At 43.1% G+C, this 24,945-nt stretch overlaps 1 protein-coding gene across 1 annotated transcript in view; it reads left to right on the plus strand.

The window, feature by feature from the left end:
* Positions 1–24,945, plus strand: part of LOC129859854 (KH domain-containing, RNA-binding, signal transduction-associated protein 2-like) — a 121,836-nt gene that overhangs the window by 64,807 nt on the left and 32,084 nt on the right. The window contains exon 3 of the mRNA XM_055930038.1: positions 5,295–5,411. Within this exon, the coding sequence (XP_055786013.1) occupies positions 5,295–5,411 (117 nt within the window). The remainder of the gene's footprint in view (positions 1–5,294; positions 5,412–24,945) is intronic.

Consider the following 24,945-nt stretch of genomic DNA (forward strand, 5'->3'; position numbering starts at 1 on the left):
GTCCACAGACGATGCAATCGCAATCACACTGCACATTGCCCTAACCCATCTGGACAAGAGGAATACCTGTCGAAGAATGCTGTTCATCGATTACAGCTCAGCATTAAACACCATAGTACCCTCCAAACTCGTCATTAAGCTTGAGACCCTGGGTCTCAACCCCGCCCTTTGCAACTGGGTCCTGGACTTTCTGACGGGCCGCCCCCAGGTGGTGAGGGTAGGAAACAACATCTCCACCCCGCTGATCCTCAACACTGGAGCCCCACAAGGGTGCGTTCTCAGCCCTCTCCTGTACTCCCTGTTCACCCATGACTGCGTGGCCATTTACGCCTCCAACTCAATCATCAAGTTTGCAGACGACACTACAGTGGTAGGCTTAAATACCAACAACAACGAGATGGCCTACAGAGAGGAGGTGAGGGCCCTCGGAGTGGGGTGTCAGGAAAATAACCTCACACTCAACGTCAACAAAACAAAGGAAATGATTGTGGACTTCAGGATACAGCAGAGGGAGCACCCCCCTATCCACATCGACGGGACAGTAGTGGAGAAGGTGGAAAGTTTTAAGTTCCTTGGTGTACACATCCTGGACAAACTGAAATGGTCCACTCACACAGACAGTGTGGTGAAGAAGGCACAACAGCGTCTCTTCAACCTCAGGAGGCTGAAGAAATTTGGCTTGTCACCCAAAACTCTCACAAACTTACAGATGCACAATCGAGAGCATCCTGTCGGGCCTGGTACGGCAACTGCTCCGCCCACAACCGTAAGGCTCTCCAGAGGGTAGTGAGGTCTGCACAATGCATCACCGGGGGCAAACTACCTGCCCTCCAGGACACCTACAGCACCCGATGTCACAGGCAGGCCAAACAGATCATCAAGGACAACCACCACCTGAGCCACTGCCTGTTCTCCCTGCTATCATCCAGAAGGCGAGGTCAGTACAAGGGCATCAAAGCAGGGACCGAGAGACTGAAAAACAGCTTCTATCTCAAGGCTATCAGACTGTTAAACAGCCATCACTAACATTGAGTGGCTGCTGCCAACATACTGACTCAAATCTCTAGTCACTTTAATAATAAAAATTGGATGTAAATAAATGTATCACTAGTCACTTTAAACAATGACACTTTATATGTTTACATACCCTACATTACTCATCTCATATGTATATACTGTACTCTATACCATCTACTGCATATTGCCTTGTGTGTATGAGGTAGTTGTTGTGAAATTGTTAGATCACTTGTTAGATATTACTGCACGGTCCTCTTGTTCTTTCAACATGGCCTCGATGATGTTTTGTATGTTGTCTCATGTAAACAAGTCAGAGACGCTGAACCTATTTGGTATTTCTGTTGTCTGTAAAGAAATGGGCAGGTCTGTCTGTCGGTTGATTCTGCTGCTACAATTGGATAAAGCGCAGCTGTTTCTCCGTGCATGACAACTCTCCCTAGGCATTACCACCCTGTGTTAGTGGGCAAGTGGGCATGACAAGGCATGATTGAAATCAAAACCCAACCCCTCAAATATCAGAGGTTTTAGGAACGTCATCACTTTCTTAAAATCTCTGTTTTGGAAGATAAAGTATTTTTAAAGCTATTTACACTTTGTAGTACATTTTTGGCACTATAATCAATGTTTCTGACTAATATTGATGTCACATATGCCATTTTCAACCAGATAAGTTATATTGGGGAGGTTCAACTCCTCCTTAAAGGAGCCCAGTCCAACTGCTGTACCCCTATTCATTTGGTTTTTATCATTTTGAACACACTATTCATGACCTGTAAAGAGACCCCAAGTCAGTACTAGCAACGGAAATAAGGATAACACTATTTTAAGGTAGACATATTACCCTCTAATTTGTAGTGTATATATGTATGTATATAAGTAACCTCTAAGGCCTTTATTATGTCTTAATAGCCATATTAAGCCATATTAATAGCCATATGACTTAATTAAGTGATTAGTTATTCAAACATTATGTCATGCAGAACTGACCAATCCTTAATAACCTCATTATTAGCTATAATAAAGGCATATTTGTAGTTAATAAAGAGCAAGTTACACAAGAAACAGACACTTACTAAGCTGTCTTAATGTGGAACTAATAAGGGCATGGTACCTATGTGTTCCATATAATGAATTGTGACCATATTTTTACATGCATAATTATTTTCCAGAAATGACCTCATTGGACAGAAAGGTGGGCACACCTCCCCTCATATATGCCATACAGCCAACAATCAAGTCAAAATCTGATATAAACAATTGGCAACTAAGCTTCCATATATCATACATACATAGATATACATGTCGGCTGTATGGCATATAACGATATAATGTGAATCACAAAGGGCCACACTTTGATTTATTAGGATCTCCATTAGCCGACGTCAATGATGGCAATGGCTTCCCCACACCCCTGAGCAAAACAATATAATGTTTGCCTGAAACTGAATATGAATACCATTTATTATGTCATCAAACTACACAAATCCTCAGTTTCAGACAAACATTATATGCTTTTGCTCAGGGATGTGGCGAGGTGGGCCCTTTTGCAAGTCATAATATAATCTTATACAGCCGACATTCATATATATGGATGTATATAAGGAACTTTAGTTGTTAACATCAAATTTTGACTTGAATGTTGGCTGAATGGCATATATGAGGGGAGGTGTGGCACTTTCTGTCCAATGAGGTCATTTCTGTAAAAATGTTCTGCAAGTAAAAATATTGTCTCACCTCATTATAGGGAACACATAGGTAATATGCCATTATTAGTCCCCCATTGAGACATCTTACTAAGAGTCTGTTTCTTGTGTAACTTTAACTTTATTAACTATTAATTTGCCTTTATTATAGCTGAGAAGGATGTTATTAAGGAGTGGCCAGTAATACATTAAGTATAATGTTTGAATAAGATTTTTTTTAATTAAGGCATACTATATGTCTAATAAGACATAATAAAGGCCTTATTTTTTTATTTAACCTTTATTTAACTAGGCAAGTCAGTTAAGAACAAATTCTTATTTACAATGATAGCCTACCAAACGGCAAAAGGCCTCCTGCGAATATAAGGCCTCCTTATATAAGCTACTTATATACACACTTATAAACTACAAACCAGTGGAAAATATGTGTACCTTAAAATAAAGTGTTACAGAAATAATATTTGTTTTTGCTTTTCAGCATAAACAAACTTGATATCCTGTGTGCATACAATCATAATCATACTCTTCATATAAACACAATTGTTTTTTTTATATTAATGCATGCAGTATTTCCACATATTTGCTGAATTAGTAACACACCCAGTTTCTAACATCCTCAGGCCTATCGGTGTTGGAGCGGCAGGGGGTGCCTTGCATAATTTCAAACCTAATTTAACTCTGAACCGTGCCCCCTTAAAAGCCCAAATTGCCCACCACGGAGCCTCAGAGCGGCTCCAGACATTCATTAGTGTAATGAGAACAGGACACTCTTCTGCTGCCGCCCAGCGAGCTACTTCTTACTGTAGCTGTGGCGGCCATCTGCTCAAGGGCTCCCAGCCAGCTGTAGGATATTCCTGTTAAAGCAGCCCCAGAGAAGACAGAATAACCCACCAGGGTCCTCAACTCAATCACCTCAGAAAGGAGGGATGGATGAAGGGATGGAGGTAGAGTGGTGCTTTGTTCAGCACCCAACCGTATCCCTTTGCTTTTCATGCAGACCTGGGATGCAGTGCTCCTTCATGATGTCAGAGATAAGACAAGCTGAGTATCCAGTCATGTGCCTCCTTGGTATTTGTCAGACTGCTGCTCCAATACAGAACACAGTTGGCCATGGCTCTTATTGGCTGAGTTGTATGCTCAGCCTCAGTGGGGGGGCTTGAGTAGTGTTGTGAATAGGTTATAGTCATTTTTGAGGCCAAGGCAGGTGATGTTGAAATGGGTGGTTGACCAGCTGACAGCTGTTCAGCTCTGGAGGAGGTTGAGTTTTCAGCTGGTCACACCAAACATTTGAAGGTCAAGTCATTCATTTGAAAATGTTGTCGGGGTGGTCAAGAAATGAGAACAACGGAAGAGACCTCAGCATGATTTTGGGGCGGTAGTTGGAAATGTAAATGACTTATTAACACATGGGGTGTTTCAAATTGGTGTTCTGATTGTGGTTTTAATGCATGAATAGACCTAGAATAATACATTTTCAATTAGCAAAGGACTCAACTAACTGACTGCTATTATGATGTTGAGGGTCACCATTGTGGTCAGTGCTGATCTCCAACAGTGATAAAGAAAAAAGACAGTAACAGTAATAACCCAAAGGGCTATGTTTTATGACCAACAGCAAGTCTACGGTCAGTGAGATGTTATGTTAGCCAGTGCTGAAGGCAGGTGTTTGATAGTTCCTCATCTGGATAGTATTCCTTGATTTCCCATTGGGAAGAAACTCATTATTTCTCGCTCTCCCAGCTCTGACCTCTCGCTCATTGCCAGGGACATTATTGGCTGGTGCACACGTTTTATTTCCTCTCCATACAACATTGATGACCGTGCTGCATTAACAAGACACATGACCCACTGGGCACAGACATCAGTTTAACGTCTAGTTTTGATTTACATTTGGTGAATTCAACATGAAATCAAAAAAAAATGGCACCATATCTTTGGAGTTAGGTTAAAAGTTGTGTAAAACAAAAAGGCGAAATACCCTTACATTGATGACTTTTTGCAAATCCAATCAGTTTTTCACGTTGATTCAATGTCATCACATAGATTTTTGGGGGGTTGAAATGACCTGGAATCAATGTTGAGTCAAACAGTTTTTGCCTAGTGGGGACTGACTAGACCTCAGTGGTCCAACAAAGGGATGGAGCTGATAACTGAAGACCGTGGCTGGGTCTCAAATGGCACCCTATTCCATATACTGTATAGTGCACTACCCTTTGGGTCCTGGTCAAAAGTAGTGCACTATAAAAGGAATAGGTTGCAATTTGGGACTCTGTTATGTTCTACCTCAGATTAGACCGAGACCCATTCACCTGGGTAATGCCACACACATGGCTCAGCGTTATTGATTTGTTGTACTGTGTTTTTTCCAGGTCCTTTTTCAATTCAGACATTCTGAATAAAATGATAAGATTTATTTAAAAAGGTTTATTGTTAGCCAACTGTAATCTATATTTTTATCTAATCTTTTTTCCCTTGCAATATATAACCTAATTTCCATTTACTTCTAAGGTATATAATTGAAAGCTGTCAAGGAATCTGTTTTAGAAACATTGCTTTTCCTCTCCTCTGTTGCAGTTTAATTTTGTTGGGAAGCTGTTGGGACCACGGGGCAATTCCATGAAAAGATTACAAGAAGAAACAGGAGCAAAGATGTCCATCCTCGGAAAAGGCTCCATGAGGGACAAAGTAAAGGTATGATGACAACACCTCCTTAGAATGTGGTCCTTGACTATCTTTGTTTTTACCTTCAATGGAATACTTACTGTCCCATGTAGCTGACATTTATTGACTTTTTTTGACATGTTGAGACCAAGGGCTCTTTTTTCAAACGAGCCTTGCAGAATATAAAATACACACATCAAATACGAATACGAAATGCAATCAACGAATACAAAGAAAAAAAGAAATACAAAATACAATCATAGAACACAAACAGATTCATAATCATAGATGAAGCAATTACATTTCTGCTATTTACTCATGGTCAAAAAGGGTAAGAACGAACATCTCTCGAATTATTTGAATTATGCATATGTTGAATTATGCATATGTTGAATTATGTACGATGACATTCATTACATATACCCCTGTATTGTGACAAGTGATAGCTTGATAGCACAAAATATTTCTGTGAAAAGTCCAACTGAAATGTATTCAAATACAAAAAAAGATTCATGTAAACTAAAAGAGGTTTAGGGCTCTGCCACAATATCCTTATGTTATCACTACTATAGCCAAGATAAATGTAATAGGGCTTTAAGTATAGATAGCATTTTGCTTCCCAGCAAGGCTATTCATTCTCAGTGACTCGTGGTCCCCTGAAACCAGCCTTATCTGAGGATCAACAGCGGCCCAGAGAACAACGGGCTGGGTGGTCCAAGTAGCTCAGGTCATTACTGGAGCTTCAGTAGGTCCTAGTGTACTGCTGCTGTATAGAATTATACAGCTATTGTTAGACCTGGACACATGAATACACACATATATACAGGATGATAAAAGACCTGCAGTACAACCTCAGTGATGGAAAGGCACAACTATGTTCTCTAACACCTCACACGATAAACACTTTAATTCTGCCTGCAGTCAAATCAAATCCAATCAAATGTTATTTGTCACATGCACCGAATACAACAAGTTTAGACCTTACTGTGAAATGCTTACTTACAAGCCCTTAACCAATAATGCAGTTTTAAGAAAAAGGAAGAGTTAAGAAAATATTTATTAAATAAACTAAAGTTTTAAAAAAGTAAAATAATATAACATTAACGAGGCTATATACAGGGGGTACACCTGTATATACCAAGTCAATGTGTGGGGGTACAGGTTAAAAAAATCTAAACATTTGAATTTTATTGGTCACATACACATGTTTAGCAGATGTTATTGCAGGTGTATCGAAATGCTTGTGTTTCTAGCTCCAACAGTGCAGTAATATCTAACAATTTACAACAATACACTCAATACTCACAAACCTAAAAGTAAAATAATGGAATTAAGGAATATATAAATATTAGGATGAGCAATGTTGGAGTGGCATAGACTAAAATACAGCAGAATAGAAAACAGTATATACTGTACATATGAGATGAGTAAAGCAAAAATATGTAAATATTATTAAAGTGACTAGTGTTCCATTATTAAAGTGGCCAGTGATTTCAAGTCTATGTATATAGGGCAGCAGCCTCTAAGGTGAAGTGTTACGTAACTGGGTAGAAGCTGCCTAGGGATGGCTATTTAACAGTCTAATGGCCTTGAGATAGAAGCTGTTTTTCAGTCTCTTGGTCCCAGCTTTGATGCACCTGTTCTGACCTCGCCTTCTGGATGATAGCGGGGTGAACAAGCAGTGGCTTGGGTGGTTGTTGTCCTTGATGATCTTTTTGGCCTGCCTGTGACATCGGGTGGTGTAGGTGTCCTGGAGGGCAGGTAGTTTGCCCCCGGTGATGCGTTGAGGTAATTGAGGTAATATGTATATGTAGGTAGGGTTAAAGTGACTATGCATATATAATCAACAGAGAGTAGCAGCAGTGTAAAAAAACGGGGGTGGGGTGGTCAATGGAAATAGTCTGCACAGCCATTTGATTAACTGTTCAGCAGTCTTACGGCTTGGGGGTAGAAGCTGTTAAGGAGCCTTTTTGGACCTAGACTTGGCGCTCCGGTACTGCTATCCGTGCGGTAGCAGAGAGAACAGTATATGACTAGGCTTGCTGGAGTCTTTGACAATTTTTAGGGCCTTCCTCTAACACCGCCTGGTATAGAGGTCCTAGATGGCAGGAAGCTTGGCCCCAGCGATGTACTGGGCTGTACGCACTACCCTCTGTATCACCTGCTCTACTACAGCCCCGTCAATGTGAATGGGGGCGTGCTCGGCCCTCCTTTTCCAGTAGTCCACAATCATCTCCTTTGTCTTGATCACGTTGAGGGAGAGGTTGTTGTCCTGGCCCCACACTGCCAGGTCTCTGACCTCCTCCATATAGGCCGTATCGTTGTTTAGTCTTTGATCAGGCCTACCGCCATTGTGTCGTTTGCAAACTTAATGATGGGGTCGTGCTTGGCCACACAGTCGTGGGTGAACAGGGAGTATAGGAGGGGACTAAGCACGCACCACTGAGGGACCCCCGTGTTGAGGATCAGCGTGGCAGATGTGTTGTTGCCTACCCTTTCCACCTGGGGCCGGCCCATCAGGAAGTCCAGCATCCAGTTGCAGAGGGAGGTGTTTAGTCCCAGAGTCCTTAGCTTAGTGATGAGCTTTGAGGGCACTATAGACAGCATTCTTACGTAGGTGTTCCATTTGTCCAGCTGGGAAAGGGTGGTGTGGAATGCAACAGAGATGGCGTCATCTGTGGATCTGTTGAGACGGTATGCGAATTGGAGTGGATCTAGGGTTTCTGGGATGATGGTGTTGATGTGAGCCAATACCAGCCTTTCAAAGCAATTCATGGCTACAGACGTGAGTGCTACTGGTCGGTAGTCATTTAGGGAGGTTACCTTGGCGTTCTTGGGCACAGGGACTATGGTGGTCTGCTTGAAACATGTAGGTATTACAGACTTGAAAATGTCAGTGAAGACACTTGCCAGTTGGTCAGTGCATGTCCTGGTAGTCCATCTTGCCCTGCGGCCTTTTGAGTGTTGACCTGTTTAAAGGTCTTACTTACATCGGCTATAGAGAATGTGATCACACAGTCGTCCACAACAGCTGGTGGTCTCATGTATGCTTCAGTGTTGCTTGCCTCAAAGCACGCATAGAAGTAATTTATCTCATCTGGTAGGCTCATGTAAATGGGTAGCTCGTGGCTGTGCTTCCCTTTGTAGTCTGTAATAGTTTGCAAGCCCTGCCACAACCGACGAGCGTCAGAGCCAGTGTTGTAGGATTCGAACTTAGTCCTGTATTGATGCTTTGCATGTTTGATGGTTTGTCGGAGGGCATAGTGGGATTTCCTATAATGCACTTATTGATGAATTCAGTGACTGATGTGGTATACTGCTCAGTGCCATCGGATGAATCCCGGAACATATTCCAGTCTGGGCTAGCAAAATAGTCCTGTAGCTTAGCATCTACGTCATCTGACCACTTCCATATTGAGCGAGTCACTGGTACTTCCTGCTTTAGTTTTTGCTTGTATGCAGGAATCAGGAGGATAGAATTATGGTCATATTTTTAAAAATGGAGGGCGAGGGAGAGCTTTGTACACGTCTCTGTGTGTGGAGGTAAGGTGGTGTAGAGTTTTTTCCCCTCTGGTTGCACATGGTAGAAATGAGGTAAAACGGATTTAAAGTTTTAAAGTCCCCGGACACTAGGAGCACTGCCTTTGGATGCGCATTTTCTTGTTTGCTTATGGCCATATACAGCTCGTTGAGTACAGTCTTAGTGCCAGCATCATTATGGTTTTATGAGGTCAGATTGTGCAATAACTTCTTTCTACCCAATATTGAACCTCTAAAATGTTCTACATTTAGTGAATGTTGTTCCCTTTATACATTTGGTATTTAGAGAATTTACAATAGTCTATGCATTTAATGAGAGGTTGCTTTTTCAGCCATCGTTTAGATTGTCCATTATTTGTGACATACAGTACAAGCATCTCATGAAGTTATCTTCTATATTTGTTACATTTCACCTTTTCTTACATCTTGTGTAGACAACCTTACTGTATCACCATGGATATACACAGTAAACATGCCAACAAACAATACACCTCCAATGACTATTTTCAGTGGTGAACAATTGACATTGTAGCAAGGCAATGATGATGCCTTGGAGTAAACATGATTTGCTCTTTGTGGAACCAAATCAAATGTCCCTTCTTTATGAGCACAACATTGCAATAAATTGCAGACACATTTACAATTGACTTTAAATGAAATGAGCATGAATATCAATGGGTGAATGGGATTGCGAAAAGCTCATATCTGATATGCTCATATTGCAAGGTAAACATCCTTGCGACATCATTATTTTTCACCTCAACCTCAACTGTAACAATAAGATGGTGTATGAATACCCTGAAGATTATATTGGACTTGATCCATTGTATTGACTACAATCAAATCAACACACTTGTTCTGGTGTTTCTTTTGTGGCAGGGCTTAGGAACACTTGCCATGCTGTAGGTCACCCTAAAATGTCAACATGCACAATGTTTACTATTCTTAAGCCTCGATTTGAACACTGATTTATGTATTCAAAGGAGATGATGCTTCTTGCCTTCCTACTGTGCAGTTTGACATCTCTCCCTAATCCCATCTGCGTTGATGACGTGCCAAGAGTAGATTGTGAAAAATATCGAGGCATAACATCTCCACCCTCATCAGTCCGTGTGTATAAACATGTTGGTTTTGCTAGCTTCATAGAGCAGTTCAGCTCCGCAACAGAACTTCACAGACATTTGTATTTCATATCTAATTTGATTATAGAGGTGGTACATGCATATTTTTGTGTACTGATTCTCAGGTTGAATATTTGAGCATGCATATATTTGCATAAATAATTATCTCAAAAGGTCAAATAGGTGATGCTTATATTTTTCCTGTTTCACACATGTACAAGTGTGTGGCGTGATCTTTTTTTTTTTTTTTTTGCATATCCCATTCCCCTGAGAGACCCTCGGAGAGTGGGGTCACAGCCAGGGATCAGCCATTATTGACATTGACCCTGGAGCAATTAGGGTTAAGTGCCTTGCTCAAGGGCAAGGGATATCTTCTGCTCTCTTGTTTTTTTCTCTGGGGGTAAATACCACTTACTGCTGTGATACTGTATGTCTCTTCAGTATCTAGCTCTATTTCTAGTACTTCTCTGGTAACATGAGACAATCATATGCTTATTCTACAGGGAGGGAATAAAAACATTTTCATGCCTTTTCTACTGTAGCTTACTGTATCATAACCTACGGGCAGTCTCACAAACAGCTTTTTAGGCTTTATGCTAATAATAATAATGATTACAAGTCAGGGGATTCTAGGGTGTCTTGTTTGATTTTCGAGGAATATTCTGCAATGAAAGCAATTTTTCATTCCAAACAAGCTGCATAATTGATGCTTTAAGTCTTAGGGAAGCATTTTCAAACGCTACTCTCTGAGGCTGACTAATTTGCTATGCATTGGATGTGTGTAGCGTAGATATTTAGAGGTCAGCTGTCAGCCCACATGTTAGATCTATGTATGAAGTCTTACTACTTTTCCTCCATGTCATACTTTCCAGTAAACTCCTCTCTCTCATTTAGTTTTTAAGGAATGTTTATAGTGGTGTGACCAATGATTCATATAAACCCTGGATTGTTGATGCTATGAATTGGCTATTGAGAGGCTTTGAAGCCACCGCTCGGCCATATTGGCAGTCCCCAGTAGGAGCAGTCCACCATAGGAATAAATGGAATTCTACAGTATTTAAATTAAATGTTTCAAGGACAAAAGTACATTTTTTGTCTTAGTGGGGACATTAATGTGTACTGTAACGGCTTTCTTCCTGGGATGAAGGAGAGGACCAAAATGCAGCGCAGTTAGTGTTCAACATGTTTAATTAACCAATAAACAATGAACATTAACAAATAACAAAATAACAAACGTGAAAGTTGAGAGAGTCCTATCTGGTTCAGAACACAAACACAGAGACAGGAAACAATCACCCACAATCCCCAACACAAAACAAGCCACCTTTATATGATTCTCAATCAGGGACAACGATTGACAGCTGTCTCTGATTGAGAACCATATTAGGCTGAACACAGAAACAGACGAACTAGACACACAACATAGAATTCCCACCCAGCTCACGTCCTGACCAACACTAAACAAGCAAAACACATAAGAACTCTGGTCAGGACGTTACACCTACATTTGTTTTTGCCACATTTATTCCATTAAAGACACCTAAATACATACTTTTAAATTAAATAGTGTGCGCTAAACATACAAATAAAACATAGAAAAATATATTAAAACATAACCTGTTGAGGCTGGGGGCGCTGTTGTCACTATTTATGCTAATCGTGTAATTTTTGAAACGGCTTCCCACAAAATTCTTGATCGTACAATATGCATATTATTATTATTATTGGATAGAAAACAGTCTATAGTTTCTATAGGAGTTGAAATTTTGTCTCTAAGTGGAACAGAACCCATTCTACAGCAATTTCCCTGACATGGAGTCAGATTTCAGAAATGTTGGCCCCTGATCTGGAGTCAGTTAAAAGGCCACAGTTATTGCTATGAGTATACGGACACTGCTTACGTCTTCCCCTGGATGCCTTTACGTGATGACGATTTGAATGGGGTCGATTGCGCGTTCACAGGCACTACAAATTAAAAAACCCTGAGGCTAGTCACTCTTTTGGAGCTGCGTCATGCGCCTTGAGGACACCGACCCGCACCTGTTCCAAGCATTAGTGGAGGGAGTAATATTACTCTGGTCATGTTTCTACTCGTTATAGGAGTTAAAAACATCATAAGGTAGTTAATTTAAAGCGTTTTATAGCAATTTATATCCGTTTAGTGCGATTTTGGGACATTTATTTCTGAAACGCTGTGAATGGCTGGGCACGCTTCCAGTTCATCCCGAACGCAGTTGGCATTTCCACATGGCAAGAGGACAGCTTTCCACCAAAAGACGATTAGACCCAAGAAAGGATCCTTTGCCCAAGATACTGATGGAAGAACAGCTCAAAGTAGGACATTTTTATTATGATAAATCGTGTTTCTGTCGAAAAATGTTAGTGGCTTAGGACGCCATGTTTTTTGACGTAGCTTCGCTTGGCGCAAACTGTATTGAAAAGTAAGGATAATTTAAAAAATGTAATTCCGCGATTGTATTAAGAATTAAATTGTCTATCAATCCCTGTCCACCCTATATTTTTTAGTCACGTTTATGAGTATTTATGTATAAGAGTAGATCACTGTCTAATATGGCGCACGGACATTTTCTCACCAGCTGGGCTACATTTCACATTGTCTAACCATGATTTTGGTGGCTAAATATGCACATTTTCGAACAAACTGTATATGTATGTTGTAATGTGATGTTACAGGGGTGTCATCTGAAGAATTCTGAGAAGGTTAGTGAAAAAAATAATATATTTTGGCGATGTTGACGTTATCGCTCACTTTGGCTAGAATCAATGCTGGGCTGCTATGTGCTATGTGCTATGCTAATATAACGATTTATTGTGTTTTCGCTGTAAGACACTTAGAAAATCTGAAATATTGTCTGTATTCACAGGATCTGTGTCTTTCGATTAGTGTATGCTGTGTATTTTTACGAAATGTTTGATGATTAGTAAGTAGGTAAACACGTTGCTCTATGTAGTTATTGTAGTCCATTTGTGACAGTGGGTGCAATTGTAACCTATGCCATCTACCTGAAATATGCACATTTTTCTAACAAAACCTATCCCATACCATAAATATGTTATCAGACTGTCATCTGATGAGTTTTTTTCTTGGTTAGGGGCTATAAATATCTTAGTTTAGCCGAATTGGTGATAGCTACTGGTGTTGGTGGACAAATAAAAGATGGTGGATTATGCTAATGTGTTTTTAGGTAATAGATGTACATCTTTACATATTGTGTCTTCCCTGTAAAACATTTAAAAAATCGGACATGTTGGCTGGATTCACAAGATCTGTGTCTTTCATTAGCTGTATTGGACTTTAATGTGTGAAAGTTAAATATTTAAAAAAAAAAATTTTTTTGAATTTCGCGGCTCTGCCTTTTCAGTGGGGGTGGGGGGGGAGTGCCGCTAGCGGCACCCTCATCCTAGACAGGTTTTAAAATATATATTCTTTAGATTACTAATGTTAAAAAACTCTTAAGGATCTACAGGATCGGTGTCCCTATACCGGGACGGTTGTTGCTAACATGTGCTAATGTGATTAGAATGACGTTGTAAGTAACAGCAAACTTTCCAGGACATAGACATGTCTTATATGGGCAGAAAACAAAAAGTATTATTAATCTAACTGCACTGTTCAATTTACAGTAGCTATTACAGTGAAACAATGCCATGCTATTGCTTGAGTAGAGTGCACAACAACAACAAAAAATCTATCACGGCAACTGGTTTGATACATTCACCTCTGAAGGTAAATAATGTACACGACCGTTCAAAGATTAGGGGTCAGTTAGAAATGTCATGGTTTTTGAAAGATAAGCACATTTTCTGTCCATTAAAATAACATCAAATAGATCAGAAATACAGTGCAGACATGTTTAATAATGTAAATGACTATTGTAGCTGGAAACGGCTGATTTTTTTATGGAATATCTACATAGGCATACAGGCCCATTATCAGTAACCATCAACGTGTTCCAATGGCACGTTGTGTTAGCTAATCCTGTAACGTCTGCTTCCAACTCACACCCTCAAACACGTAGATCCCCTGAATGCAGCTCACTCTCCAGATCCCAATCACCTGAATTCTAATCACCTGTTCACACACCTGTATGTCATTATCCCACACTATTTAGTTCAGTTCTTTGCACCCCGTCACTGTAAGGTATTGTTTGTTTTGTGACACACGTCTTTCTGAGGGCTGGGTTTCCCGTGATTTACTCCTCCCGCGTATGATAGTTTTTGCCTGCCTCGCTAACGACGCCTTTTGCCTATTCCCTGCCTGTACTTTAGCCTATCGGATTTCCTGTTATCTCCTGTTATCTACCTGTTGCCTGATCTCCCGGACTACTTTACAAGCCTTTTCCCTGCCTGTACTGTTGCCCTTTTGGACCCCCTTTTGGACCCCCTGTCCTGTGGTCCTTTGCAATAAACACCTGCTGTGCCCTGCGCTTGAAACCAGCTCTCTGTCTCCCATGTTCATTACAAATCCAAGTTTATAATTTTAAAAGGCTAATTGATCATTAGAAAACCCTTTTGTGGGTACCTTTTATTAAAGCTGCTGGCTTGGTTGGGTTGTGTTTCGGAAGATGCACGGCTCTCGACCGTCACCTCTCCCGAGTCCGTACGGGAGTTGTAGTGATGAGACAAGACTGTAACTACCAATTGGATACCATGAAAAAGGTGTATAAATAAATAAACAAATAAGACTTACCCAGAAAGGCGATTCAAACATGTATTGAATACTTATTTTGTCACGCCTTGACCTGAGATATCTCTGTTTATTTTATATTTTGGTTAGGTCAGGGTGTGACTAGGGTGGGTACGTTAGTTTTTGGATTGTCTAGGGTTTTTGTATGTCAAGGGTTGTTGTAGGTCTAGGTGTCTATGGTGGCCTGATATGGTTCCCAATCAGAGGCAGCTGTTTATCGTTGTCTCTGATTGGGGATCATATTTAGGTAGCCATTTTCCCTTTGGTGTTTGTGGGTTCTTGTCTATGTGTAGTTGCCTGTCAGCACTCATTTGTATAGCTTCACGGTTCGTTTTGTTAGTTTTGTTCAGTGTTCATTCTTATAATAAAGAAGAATGTACGCATACCACGCTGCGCCTTGGTCTCCTCCTTTTGACGGCCGTGACATATCTAGTGTTTTATTTTTTACAAATGTAATGACAATTAAATCAGTTTTAATCCCACAAAAAGGTGAAGGGATGTGAATAATTTCATTGGGTTGGACAGACATTTTCTATAATGAAGGAACAAATGCAAATAATCTTATTACGAGATCAAATAATTGTTTTAGTTGATCATTCTGGTTTATGCATTTTATTTTCTTGTTTCCCAAGATAAGCAACATTTTTCAGATTTGAATGCATTTCAACTCTAGTGAAGCTATTGAGTATTGTGTAGGGCAGTGCTTCCAGGGTTTCATAACTAGTCCTACATACAAGTAGTCACACAAGTTAATGAGAACAACCTCAGTGGCAGCTGGGAATCCTGAAAGAAAGGGATCTTTGGCATGTGGCACTTGACTAACTGCTGCTGAAACTGTGTCATAAGATTCTATTAAACTAAGTAAAAGTGTCAGGGTGAAGTGGTTTTCACTCCTTTGATATGTGTTTCTATACAGTACAGTACAGCAGGCAACATCATTGTATTTCTCCGTATTCCTCAGAAACACGCCAGAGACCTGTGTCTTTTTGTGATCAATAAAGTCCCTGGCTGTCAGAGGAGAACTTCCAAATGCAATATGATTTGAACAGTTCTCAGATATACTTTCTCTGTGTTTGCCTTAAAGTTTATTGTCAGTGCTTTTTAACAGACCTGTCTTACCAGTGCTATGACACTCTTCTACAGTACCATAAATCCAGCTAATAACCTACCTATCGATTATTAATTATTTGTTACTAACTTGTGGAAGTTGATTATTTTGTAATCAGTGTGTAATTGTAATTAATAAGTGATGTCTTTAATCTGTTCTAATAATTACTTTAACTAGACAGTAGACCAGTGTTATTAATTAGCATTTATAAAATATGATATGCAACATTCCTGTAATGTTGCATATCAGATTACCAATCATCCATTTCATACAGTCATATTTGTTTGTGCCATTGTATATCTATGAGACCTATTCATATTGCCTTCAACTATCTTCAACTTCTGCTGCACTCACGACCTGCTGTACTCATATTGAACCAATAAAAAAAAAAATTACATTCATGTTAGAAGACAAGCCCAGCTTTTAAAACAACAGAGCATTTTGCTATTCAGATTGGCATAAAAGGGAACAAAGTTTTCAGACACGTCACGACTTCTACCGAAGTTGGTCCCTCTCCTTGTTCGGGCGGCGTTCGGCGGTCAAAGTCGCCGACCTTCTAGCCATCGCTGATCCTCTTTTCATTTTCCTTTAGTTTTGTCTTGTCTTGTATCACATCTGGTTTCAATCGCATTCATTACATGTTGTGTATTTAACCCTCTGTTCCCCCTCATTGTCCTTGTCGGTGATTGTTTGTTTGTAAGCATTGTGCAAGTTATGTTATGGTGTGCGACGGGTTTTGTACCCACTTGTTTTATTTTGTATATTTTGGTTTTCTGAGTTTTTGAGCACTTATTAAACTGCTCCGTTTATACCAAGTTCAATCTCCTGCGCCTGACTTCCCTGCCACCATGGAGTCAGCAGGAGCAGGTACCCCGGTTATAGAGGTGGAGGAGCGCGTCCGGAAGCACGCAGCAATGATTCACCATCTTGGCACCGCCATGGACCATGTTGTCCGGACTATGGACCGCTGGGAGAGACAGGGAGTTCTTCCAGCGCCTCCACCAGCACAACCAGGGTCTTCTCTGAGCGCCCCTTTTCCACCTGCTTCCAGTGGGATTCATCTCTCCCTGCCCCAGGAGTATGACGGAGAGGCTGCAGGCTGCCGGGGGTTCCTGCTTCAACTGGAGCTATACCTGTCCACCGTCCACCCGGCTCCATCGGGCCGTGAGAGGGTGTCCGCCCTCGTCTCGTGCCTTACCCGGGAAAGCCCTGGAGTGGGCCAACGCCTTGTGGAGAGAGGGAGGGATATATGCGTCTGCACGAGGACGTCCGTCGGGAGTTGGCCTGCAGAGACACCACCCTCACGTTCGACCAGCTGGTGGACCTGTCCATCCGGCTGGACAACCTGCTGGCTACCCGCGGACGTTCAGATCGGGGTCTGTTAGTTCCATCCCTACGCACCCCCTCTCCGATACCCATGGAGCTGGGAGGGGCGGTGCGCAGCTCGTGCACCATCTGTGGCCGCAGAGGTCACACTGCCGGTCGGTGCCGCGTTGGTTCCTCTAGGTATTGAGGCAGCAGGCACGGCGCTCTGGCGTCACCCCAGGTGAGCCGGCACCATTCTCACCCAGAGCCCTCTGTTGCACATATGTTTGTGTCTGTCACTTTCCCTGAGTTTTCCCCGCATTCCCAGCATAAGACGCTCATCGATTCAGGTGCGGCTGGGAATTTTATTGATAGAGCTTTAGCCCCGTTTAGGGATCCCCATCGTTCCCGTGGACGTGCCTTCCCCATTCACGTCTTATATAGTCGACCATTAGGGTCAGGGTTGATTATGGAGGTCACCGCTCCTATGCAGGGGGGTCATACGGAGAGAATTAGTCTCTTCCTTATTGACTCTCCTGCGTTTCCCGTGGTGCTGGGCCTACCCTGGTTAGCTTGTCATAATCCCACTGTTTCTTGGCCACAGAGGGCTCTCACGGGGTGGTCGCGAGAGTGCTCAGGTAGGTGTTAGGGGTTTCCGTTGGTGCTACTACAGTGGAGAGTCCAGACCAGGTCTCCACCGTGCGCATTCCCCCTGAATATGCCGATTTGGCTCTTGCCTTCTCCAAAAAGAAGGCGACTCAATTACCACCTCATCGACGGGGCGATTGTGCGATAGATCTCCTGGTAGACGCTGCACTTCCCAGGAGTCACGTGTATCCCCTCTCACAGGCGGAGACGGAGGCTATGGGAACATATGTCTCCGAATCCCTGCGTCAGGGGTACATCCGGTCCTCCACTTCACCCGCCTCCTTGAGTTTCTTTTTTGTGAAGAAGGAGGGAGGTCTGCGCCCGTGTATTGACTACCGGGATCTGAATCAGATCACGGTGAGGTATAGTTACCCGCTACCGCTCATAGCCACAGCGATAGAGTCAATGCACGGGGCGCGCATCTTCACAAAACTAGATCTCAGGAGCGCTTACAACCTGGTGCGTATCCGAGAGGGAGACGAGTGGAAGACGGCTTTCAGTACCACCTCTGGGCACTATGAGTACCTCGTCATGCCGTACGCGTTGATGAATGCGCCATCAGTCTTGACAAGCCTTTGTAGACGAGATTTTAAGGTACCTGCACGGGCAGGGTGTAGTGGTGTATATTGATGACATTTTGATATACTCCGCTACACGCGCCGAGCATGTGTCCCTGGTGCGCAGAGTGCTTGGTCGCCTGTTGGAGCATGACCTGTACGTCAAGGCTGAGAAATGCCTATTCTTCCAACAGTCCGTCTCCTTCCTAGGGTATCACATTTCCACCTCAGGGGTGGAGATGGAGAGTGACCGCATTGCAGCCGTGCGAAATTGGCCAACTCCCACCACGGTAAAGGAGGTGCAGCGGTTCTTAGGGTTTGCCAACTACTACCCGAGGTTTATCCGGGGTTTTGGTCAGGTAGTGGCTCCCATTACCTCACTGCTGAAGGGGGGCCCGGTGCGCTTGCAGTGGACAGCTGAGGCGGACAGGGCTTTTAGTCACCTGAGGGCTCTGTTTACCTCGGCTCCCGTGCTGGCCCATCCGGAACCCTCTTTGGCGCTCATAGTTGGAGGTTGACGCGTCCGAGGCTGGGATAGGAGCTGTGCTCTCTCAGCGCTCGGTTACGCCACCAAAACTCCGCCCCTGTGCCTTCTTCTCGAAGAAGCTCAGCCCGGCAGAGCGAAACTATGACGTGGGGGACCGGGAGTTGTTGGCTGTCGTCAAGGCTTTGAAGGTGTGGAGACATTGGCTTGAGGGGGCTAGACACCCTTTTCTCATCTGGACTGACCACAGCAATCTGGAGTACATCCGGGCAGTGAGGAGACTGAACCCTCGCCAGGCAAGGTGGGACATGTTTTTCACCCGTTTTGTGTTTACCCTTTCTTACAGACCAGGCTCCCAGAACGCGAAGGCAGACGCATTGTCCCGGCTGTATGACACAGAGGAGCGGCCTATGGATCCCACTCCCATACTCCCTGCCTCCTGCCTGGTGGCGCCGGTAGTGTGGGAGCTGGACACGGACATTGAGCAGGCGTTACGTGCAGAGCCCGCTCCCGTCCAGTGTCCCGCTGGGCGTCTGTACGTCCCGTCTGCTGTCTGTGACCAGTTGATCTATTGGGCCCACACGTCACCCTCCTCTGGTCATCCTGGGATCGGTCGGACAGTGCTCTGTTTGAGCGGGAGGTACTGGTGGCCTACCTTGGCTAAGGACGTGAGGGTTTATGTTTCCTACTGCTCGGTGTGCACCCAGTGTAAGGCTCCTAGGCACCTGCCCAGAGGTAAGCTACACCCCTTACCCGTTCCACAGCGGCATTGGTGGATGACAGTGGATTTTCTTACTGATCTTCCACTCTCACAAGGTAACACTGCGATCCTGGTCGTTGTGGAGCGTTTCTCTATGTCCTGTCATCTCCTCCCTCTGCCCGGTCTCCCTATGGCCCTACAGACTGCGGAGGCCTTGTTTACACATGTCTTCTGGCACTACGGGGTGCCTGAGGATATAGTGTCTGATCGGGGTCCCCAGTTCACGTCTAGGGTCTGGAAGGCGTTCATGGAACGTCTGGGGGTCTCGATCAGCCTTATTTCAGGTTTTCACCCCGAGAGTAATGGGCAGGTGGAGAGAGTGAACTAGGATGTGGGTAGGTTTCTACGGTCCGATTGCCAGGACCGGCCGGGGGAGTGGGCGGAGTTCGTGCCCTGGGCCGAGATGGCACAGAACTCGCTTCGCCACTCATCCACTAACATCTCTCCCTTCCAGTGCGTACTGGAGTACCAGCCAGTTCTGGCACCTTGGCATCAGGGTCAGACCGAGGTTCCTGCGGTGGACGACTGGTTCAGGTGCGCGGAGGAGACATGGGAAGCCGTCCGTGTCCACTTTCAGCAGGCCGTGACGCGCCAGAAGGTTAATGCAGATCGCCACTGCAGTGAGACCCCGGTGTTTGCACCGGGGGACCGGGTCTGGCTCTCGACCTGAAACCTGCCCCTCCGCCTGCCCTGCCGGAAGCTGTGTCGCGGTTTGTGGGGCCATTTAAAGTCCTGAGGAGAGTGAACGAGGTTTGTTATAGGTTACAGCTTCCACCTGATTACCGTATTAACCTCTCGTTCCATGTGTCTCTCCTCAAGCCAGTGGTGGTTGGCCCGCTCCAGGAGTCTGAGGTGCGGGAGGTTCCTCCGCCCCCTCTGGACATCGGGGAGCAAGGGGCCTTCAGTGTCTTGTGGAGTGGGAGGGGTACGGTCCGGAGGAGAGGTGCTGGGTTCCGGTCGAGGACGTGTTGGACCCATCTATGCTGCAGGAGTTCCACCGTCTTCGTCCGGATCGCCCTGCGCCTTGCCCTCCGGGTCGTCCCCAAGGCCGGTGTCGACGCGTTGCTGGAGCCGCGCGTCGGGGGGGGGGTACTGTCACGACTTCCGCCGAAGTTGGTCCCTCTCCTTGTTCGTGCGGCGTTCGGTGGTCGAGGTCACCGACCTTCTAGCCATCGCTGATCTTCTTTTCATTTTCCTTTGGTTTTGTCTTGTCTTGTATCACAGCTGGTTCCAATCCCAGTCATTACATGTTGTGTATTTAAACCTCTGTTCCCCCTCATTGTCCTTGTCGGTGATTGTTTGTTTGTAAGCGTTGTGCAAGTTATGTTCTGGTGTGTGAATTTCTAACCATTCAGTGTAGTTTATTGTTGGACGTCTCTGTGCTTTGCACATGTTCTGTGGTGAAATAGTGTGTTATAGTGTTTTCATATAGGCCTACACAGTCATTCTATTTTCTCATATGTTCTCTGTCTCTGTAGAATACAGATTATTTCAGGAGTTTTAAATTGTCCCACCCTACAGTAGCTCTACACCGTAACAAATTGCTGTGCATTTACAGCCACAATTTTACAGTTAGCTACTAGAATTCTATAGTACTGTAAAGAGCAATGCACTATGGGGGCTCAATGGCATTCCACTACACTACTGTAAAATTAACATTTTGCAGGAAAGTACTTTATTACCAGGTTTACTTTAATTTTACTGCAGTATGTTGTAAATTATGGTGCATTGTGTGAACTTGTTGTGGGTTTGGAAAGAATCTCTGGCTCATTAACATATTTCGATCTGTGCCTTGTATTTGCTGCACCCGTGAGTGAGAATGCAGTACGCCACAGACTACAGTACCATACTGTATTTTAGGAATCTAAAACCCTTGTCCTGTAAATATACAGTTACTTGCTGGCAACTCTTCTGCCAGTAATTTACTGTAATTCAGTACCACTCTGGAGAAACAGTACCAAACCGTATTTTTTAAGCGCTAAAAACATTTTGAACTGTAGTGGGTGCATGTTATAGTTGTTTCTAGCTCATTAACATATTTTATGATGTGTCTTGTAAGAGGCTATTTTTAAAGTGTAAGAGGCTATTTTTAAATCTTAAAGTGCAAGTAGTATAAAACACCAAATATAATTTCATATGCCTTAATAATATCATTGCATATTCCCTGTTAGCAATTGGAGAATTGTTTTTCAAGTTCTTCAAGTTACCGTGAATATCTCAGTAATGTATTGGCACTATCCAGAGATATATATTTTTTATATATTTTTCTCCCCAATTTTGTGATATCCAATTACGATCTTGTCTCATCACTGCAACTCCCCAATCATGCGTCCTCTGAAACATGACCCGCCAAACCGTGCTCCTTAACACCCTCCTGCTTAAACCAGAAGCCAGCCGCACCAATGTGTTAGCACCAGCGGTAACACTATTCAACTGACGACCGAAGTCAGCCTGCAGGCACCCAGCCCGCCACAAGGAGTCGTAAGAGAGCGATGAGCCAAGTAAAGCCCCCCCGTTCAAACCCTCCCCTAACCCGGAATATTGTGCGCCGCTCTATGGGACTCCTGGTCACGACACAGCCTGAGATCGAACCCGGGTCTGTAGTGATGCCTCAAGCACTGCGATGCAGTGCCTTAGACCGCTACGCCACTCAGGATTATTTTGAAGACCAATGTATCTTTAAAAAACTCTGGCAATTTGCGAATGTCCTGTCTAGGATCAGCGTGGCGCTAGCGGCACACCCCCCCCCCCCCCCCCACTGAAAAACCAGTGCCGCGAAATTCAAAAAAAACATTTTTTTTAAATATTTAACTTTCACACATTAAAGTCCAATACAGCTAATGAAAGACACAGATCTTGTGAATCCAGTCAACATTTCCGATTTTTAAAATGTTTTACAGGGAAGACACAATATGTAAAGATGTACATCTATTACCTAAAAACACATTAGCATAATCCACCATCTTTTATTTGTCCACCAACACCAGTAGCCATCACCAATTCGGCTAAACTAAGATATTTATAGCCCCTAACCAACAAAAAAACTCATTAGATGACAGTCTGATAACATATTTATGGTATGGGATAGGTTTTGTTAGAAAAAAGTGCATATTTCAGGTATATGGCATAGTTTACAATTGCACCCACCATCACAAATGGACTAGAATAATTACAATGAGCAACGTGTTTACCTAACTACTAATCATCAAACATTTCGTAAAAATACACAGCATACACGAATCGAAAGACACAGATCCTGTGAATACAGACAATATTTCAGATTTTCTAAGTGTCTTACAGCGAAAACACAATAAATCGTTATATTAGCATAGCACATAGCACATAGCAGCCCAGCATTGATTCTAGCCAAAGTGGGCGATAACGTCAACATCGCCAAAAATATATTAATTTTTTCACTAACCTTCTCAGAATTCTTCCGATGACACTCCTGTAACATCACATTACAACATGCATATACAGTTTGATCGAAAATGTTTATATTTAGCCACCAAAATCATGGTTAGACAATGTGAAATGTAACTCAGCTGGTCAGAATTTGTCCTTGCGCCACTTAGACAGTGATCTACTCTTATACATAAATACTCATAAACGTGACTAAAAAATATAGGGTGGACAGGGATTGATAGACAATTTAATTCTTAATACAATTGCGTTATTACATTTTTTAATTTATCCTTACTTTTCAATACAGTTTGCGCCAAGCGAAGCTACGTCAAAAAACATGGCGTCCTAAGCCACTAAAATGTTTCGACAGAAACACGATTTATCATAATAAAAATGTCCTACCTTGAGCTGTTCTTCCATCAGTATCTTGGGCAAAGGATCCTTTCTTGGGAGAAATCGTCTTTTGGTGGAAAGCTGTCCTCTTGCCATGTGGAAAAGTCAACTGCGTTCGGGATGAACTGAAAAGCGTGCCCAACTTTTCACATCGTTGCAAAAATAAATGTCCCAAAATCGCACTAAACGGATATAAATTGCTATAAAACGCTTTAAATTAACTACCTTATGATGTTTTTAACTCCTATAACGAGTGAAAAGATGACCGGAGAAATATAACAGGCTAAACTAACGCTTGGAACAGGTGCGCGCCGGTGTCCACTTTGCTCATGACGCAGCTCCCAAAGAATGACTAGCTTCAGGGTTTTTTCATTTGTAGGGCCTGTGAACGTGCAATCGACCCCGTTGGAATCGTCATCACGTAAAGGCATCCAGGGGAAGACGTAAGAAGTGTCCGTATAGTCATAGCAACGACAGTGCCCTTTTAAATGACTTCAGAAGAGTGGCCAACATTTCTCAAATCTGACTCCATGTCAGGGAAATTGCTGTAGAATGGGCTCTGTTCCACTTAGAGACAAAATTTCAACTCCTATAGAAACTATAGACTGTTTTCTATCCAATAATAATAATAATATGCATATTGTACGATCAAGGATTTTGTGGGAAGCCGTTTAAAAAATTAGCCAAATTAGCATAAGTAGTCTAAACAGCGCCCCCATCCCCAACAGGTTAAAAAACTCTGGCAATTTGCGAATGTTTAGACCGACACCATTAGGTTACCTCCCTTTAGGGTAGCTATGGGTCTCAAGAATACATTTGCTCAAGTGCCTCTTTCACCTTGGAACCAAATGAGGTTATCTATACAACATATTCTTAGGTCATCATAGCCCGTCATGTCGTACGCTCTGGGAATCAAGAAGTGTTTATTAAGAAACGGACAAGAGGGCTGATGTGATGAGGGAGCGCACCACACCACTGATCAAGCATCAGGGAGAATTCCCACATCAAAGCACCTCCAGTCTTTGAATGTGGGCAAGAGCCCAAGGTAATCAACATAAGAAGGTAATGCTGGCTGAAGTAATTACCGGCTTTCTGAAGAACAGTTTGTAGTGGCGACCTTCAGCAATCAGGACACTTTGGGACGGTGACTGGTTCTTCAGAGTGGGAGGTAGTGTAGTTTGTCTGATGAAGATAGGATCTCTTAGTCATTCACAAATTCAATATAGCACACTACTAAATGTCCAACTGCTTTGCCAACCACACTGTGAGGAGGTTTAGCTCACATTTCTGATGGTCATATCTTCATAAACCAGAATCCTACCTGGTGTGTTTGCATTGTTGCGTAATGATTGATTAACATCCTAGTTAGTCACACACTAATACATACATTCCAAGTTAGGATGCAACCCCTGTATGTCATTGAAGACCACAAATACGGTTCACACATCATTCAAATTTGTAGTATCTTATTTATAATGTAAACCAAAACCAGCAATATGATTCAGCCATAGCTTCATGGTGTAAATCCCAGTGGG

Source organism: Salvelinus fontinalis, chromosome 1 (genome assembly GCF_029448725.1).
Source record: "Salvelinus fontinalis isolate EN_2023a chromosome 1, ASM2944872v1, whole genome shotgun sequence".
Classification (NCBI taxonomy): domain Eukaryota; kingdom Metazoa; phylum Chordata; class Actinopteri; order Salmoniformes; family Salmonidae; genus Salvelinus; species Salvelinus fontinalis.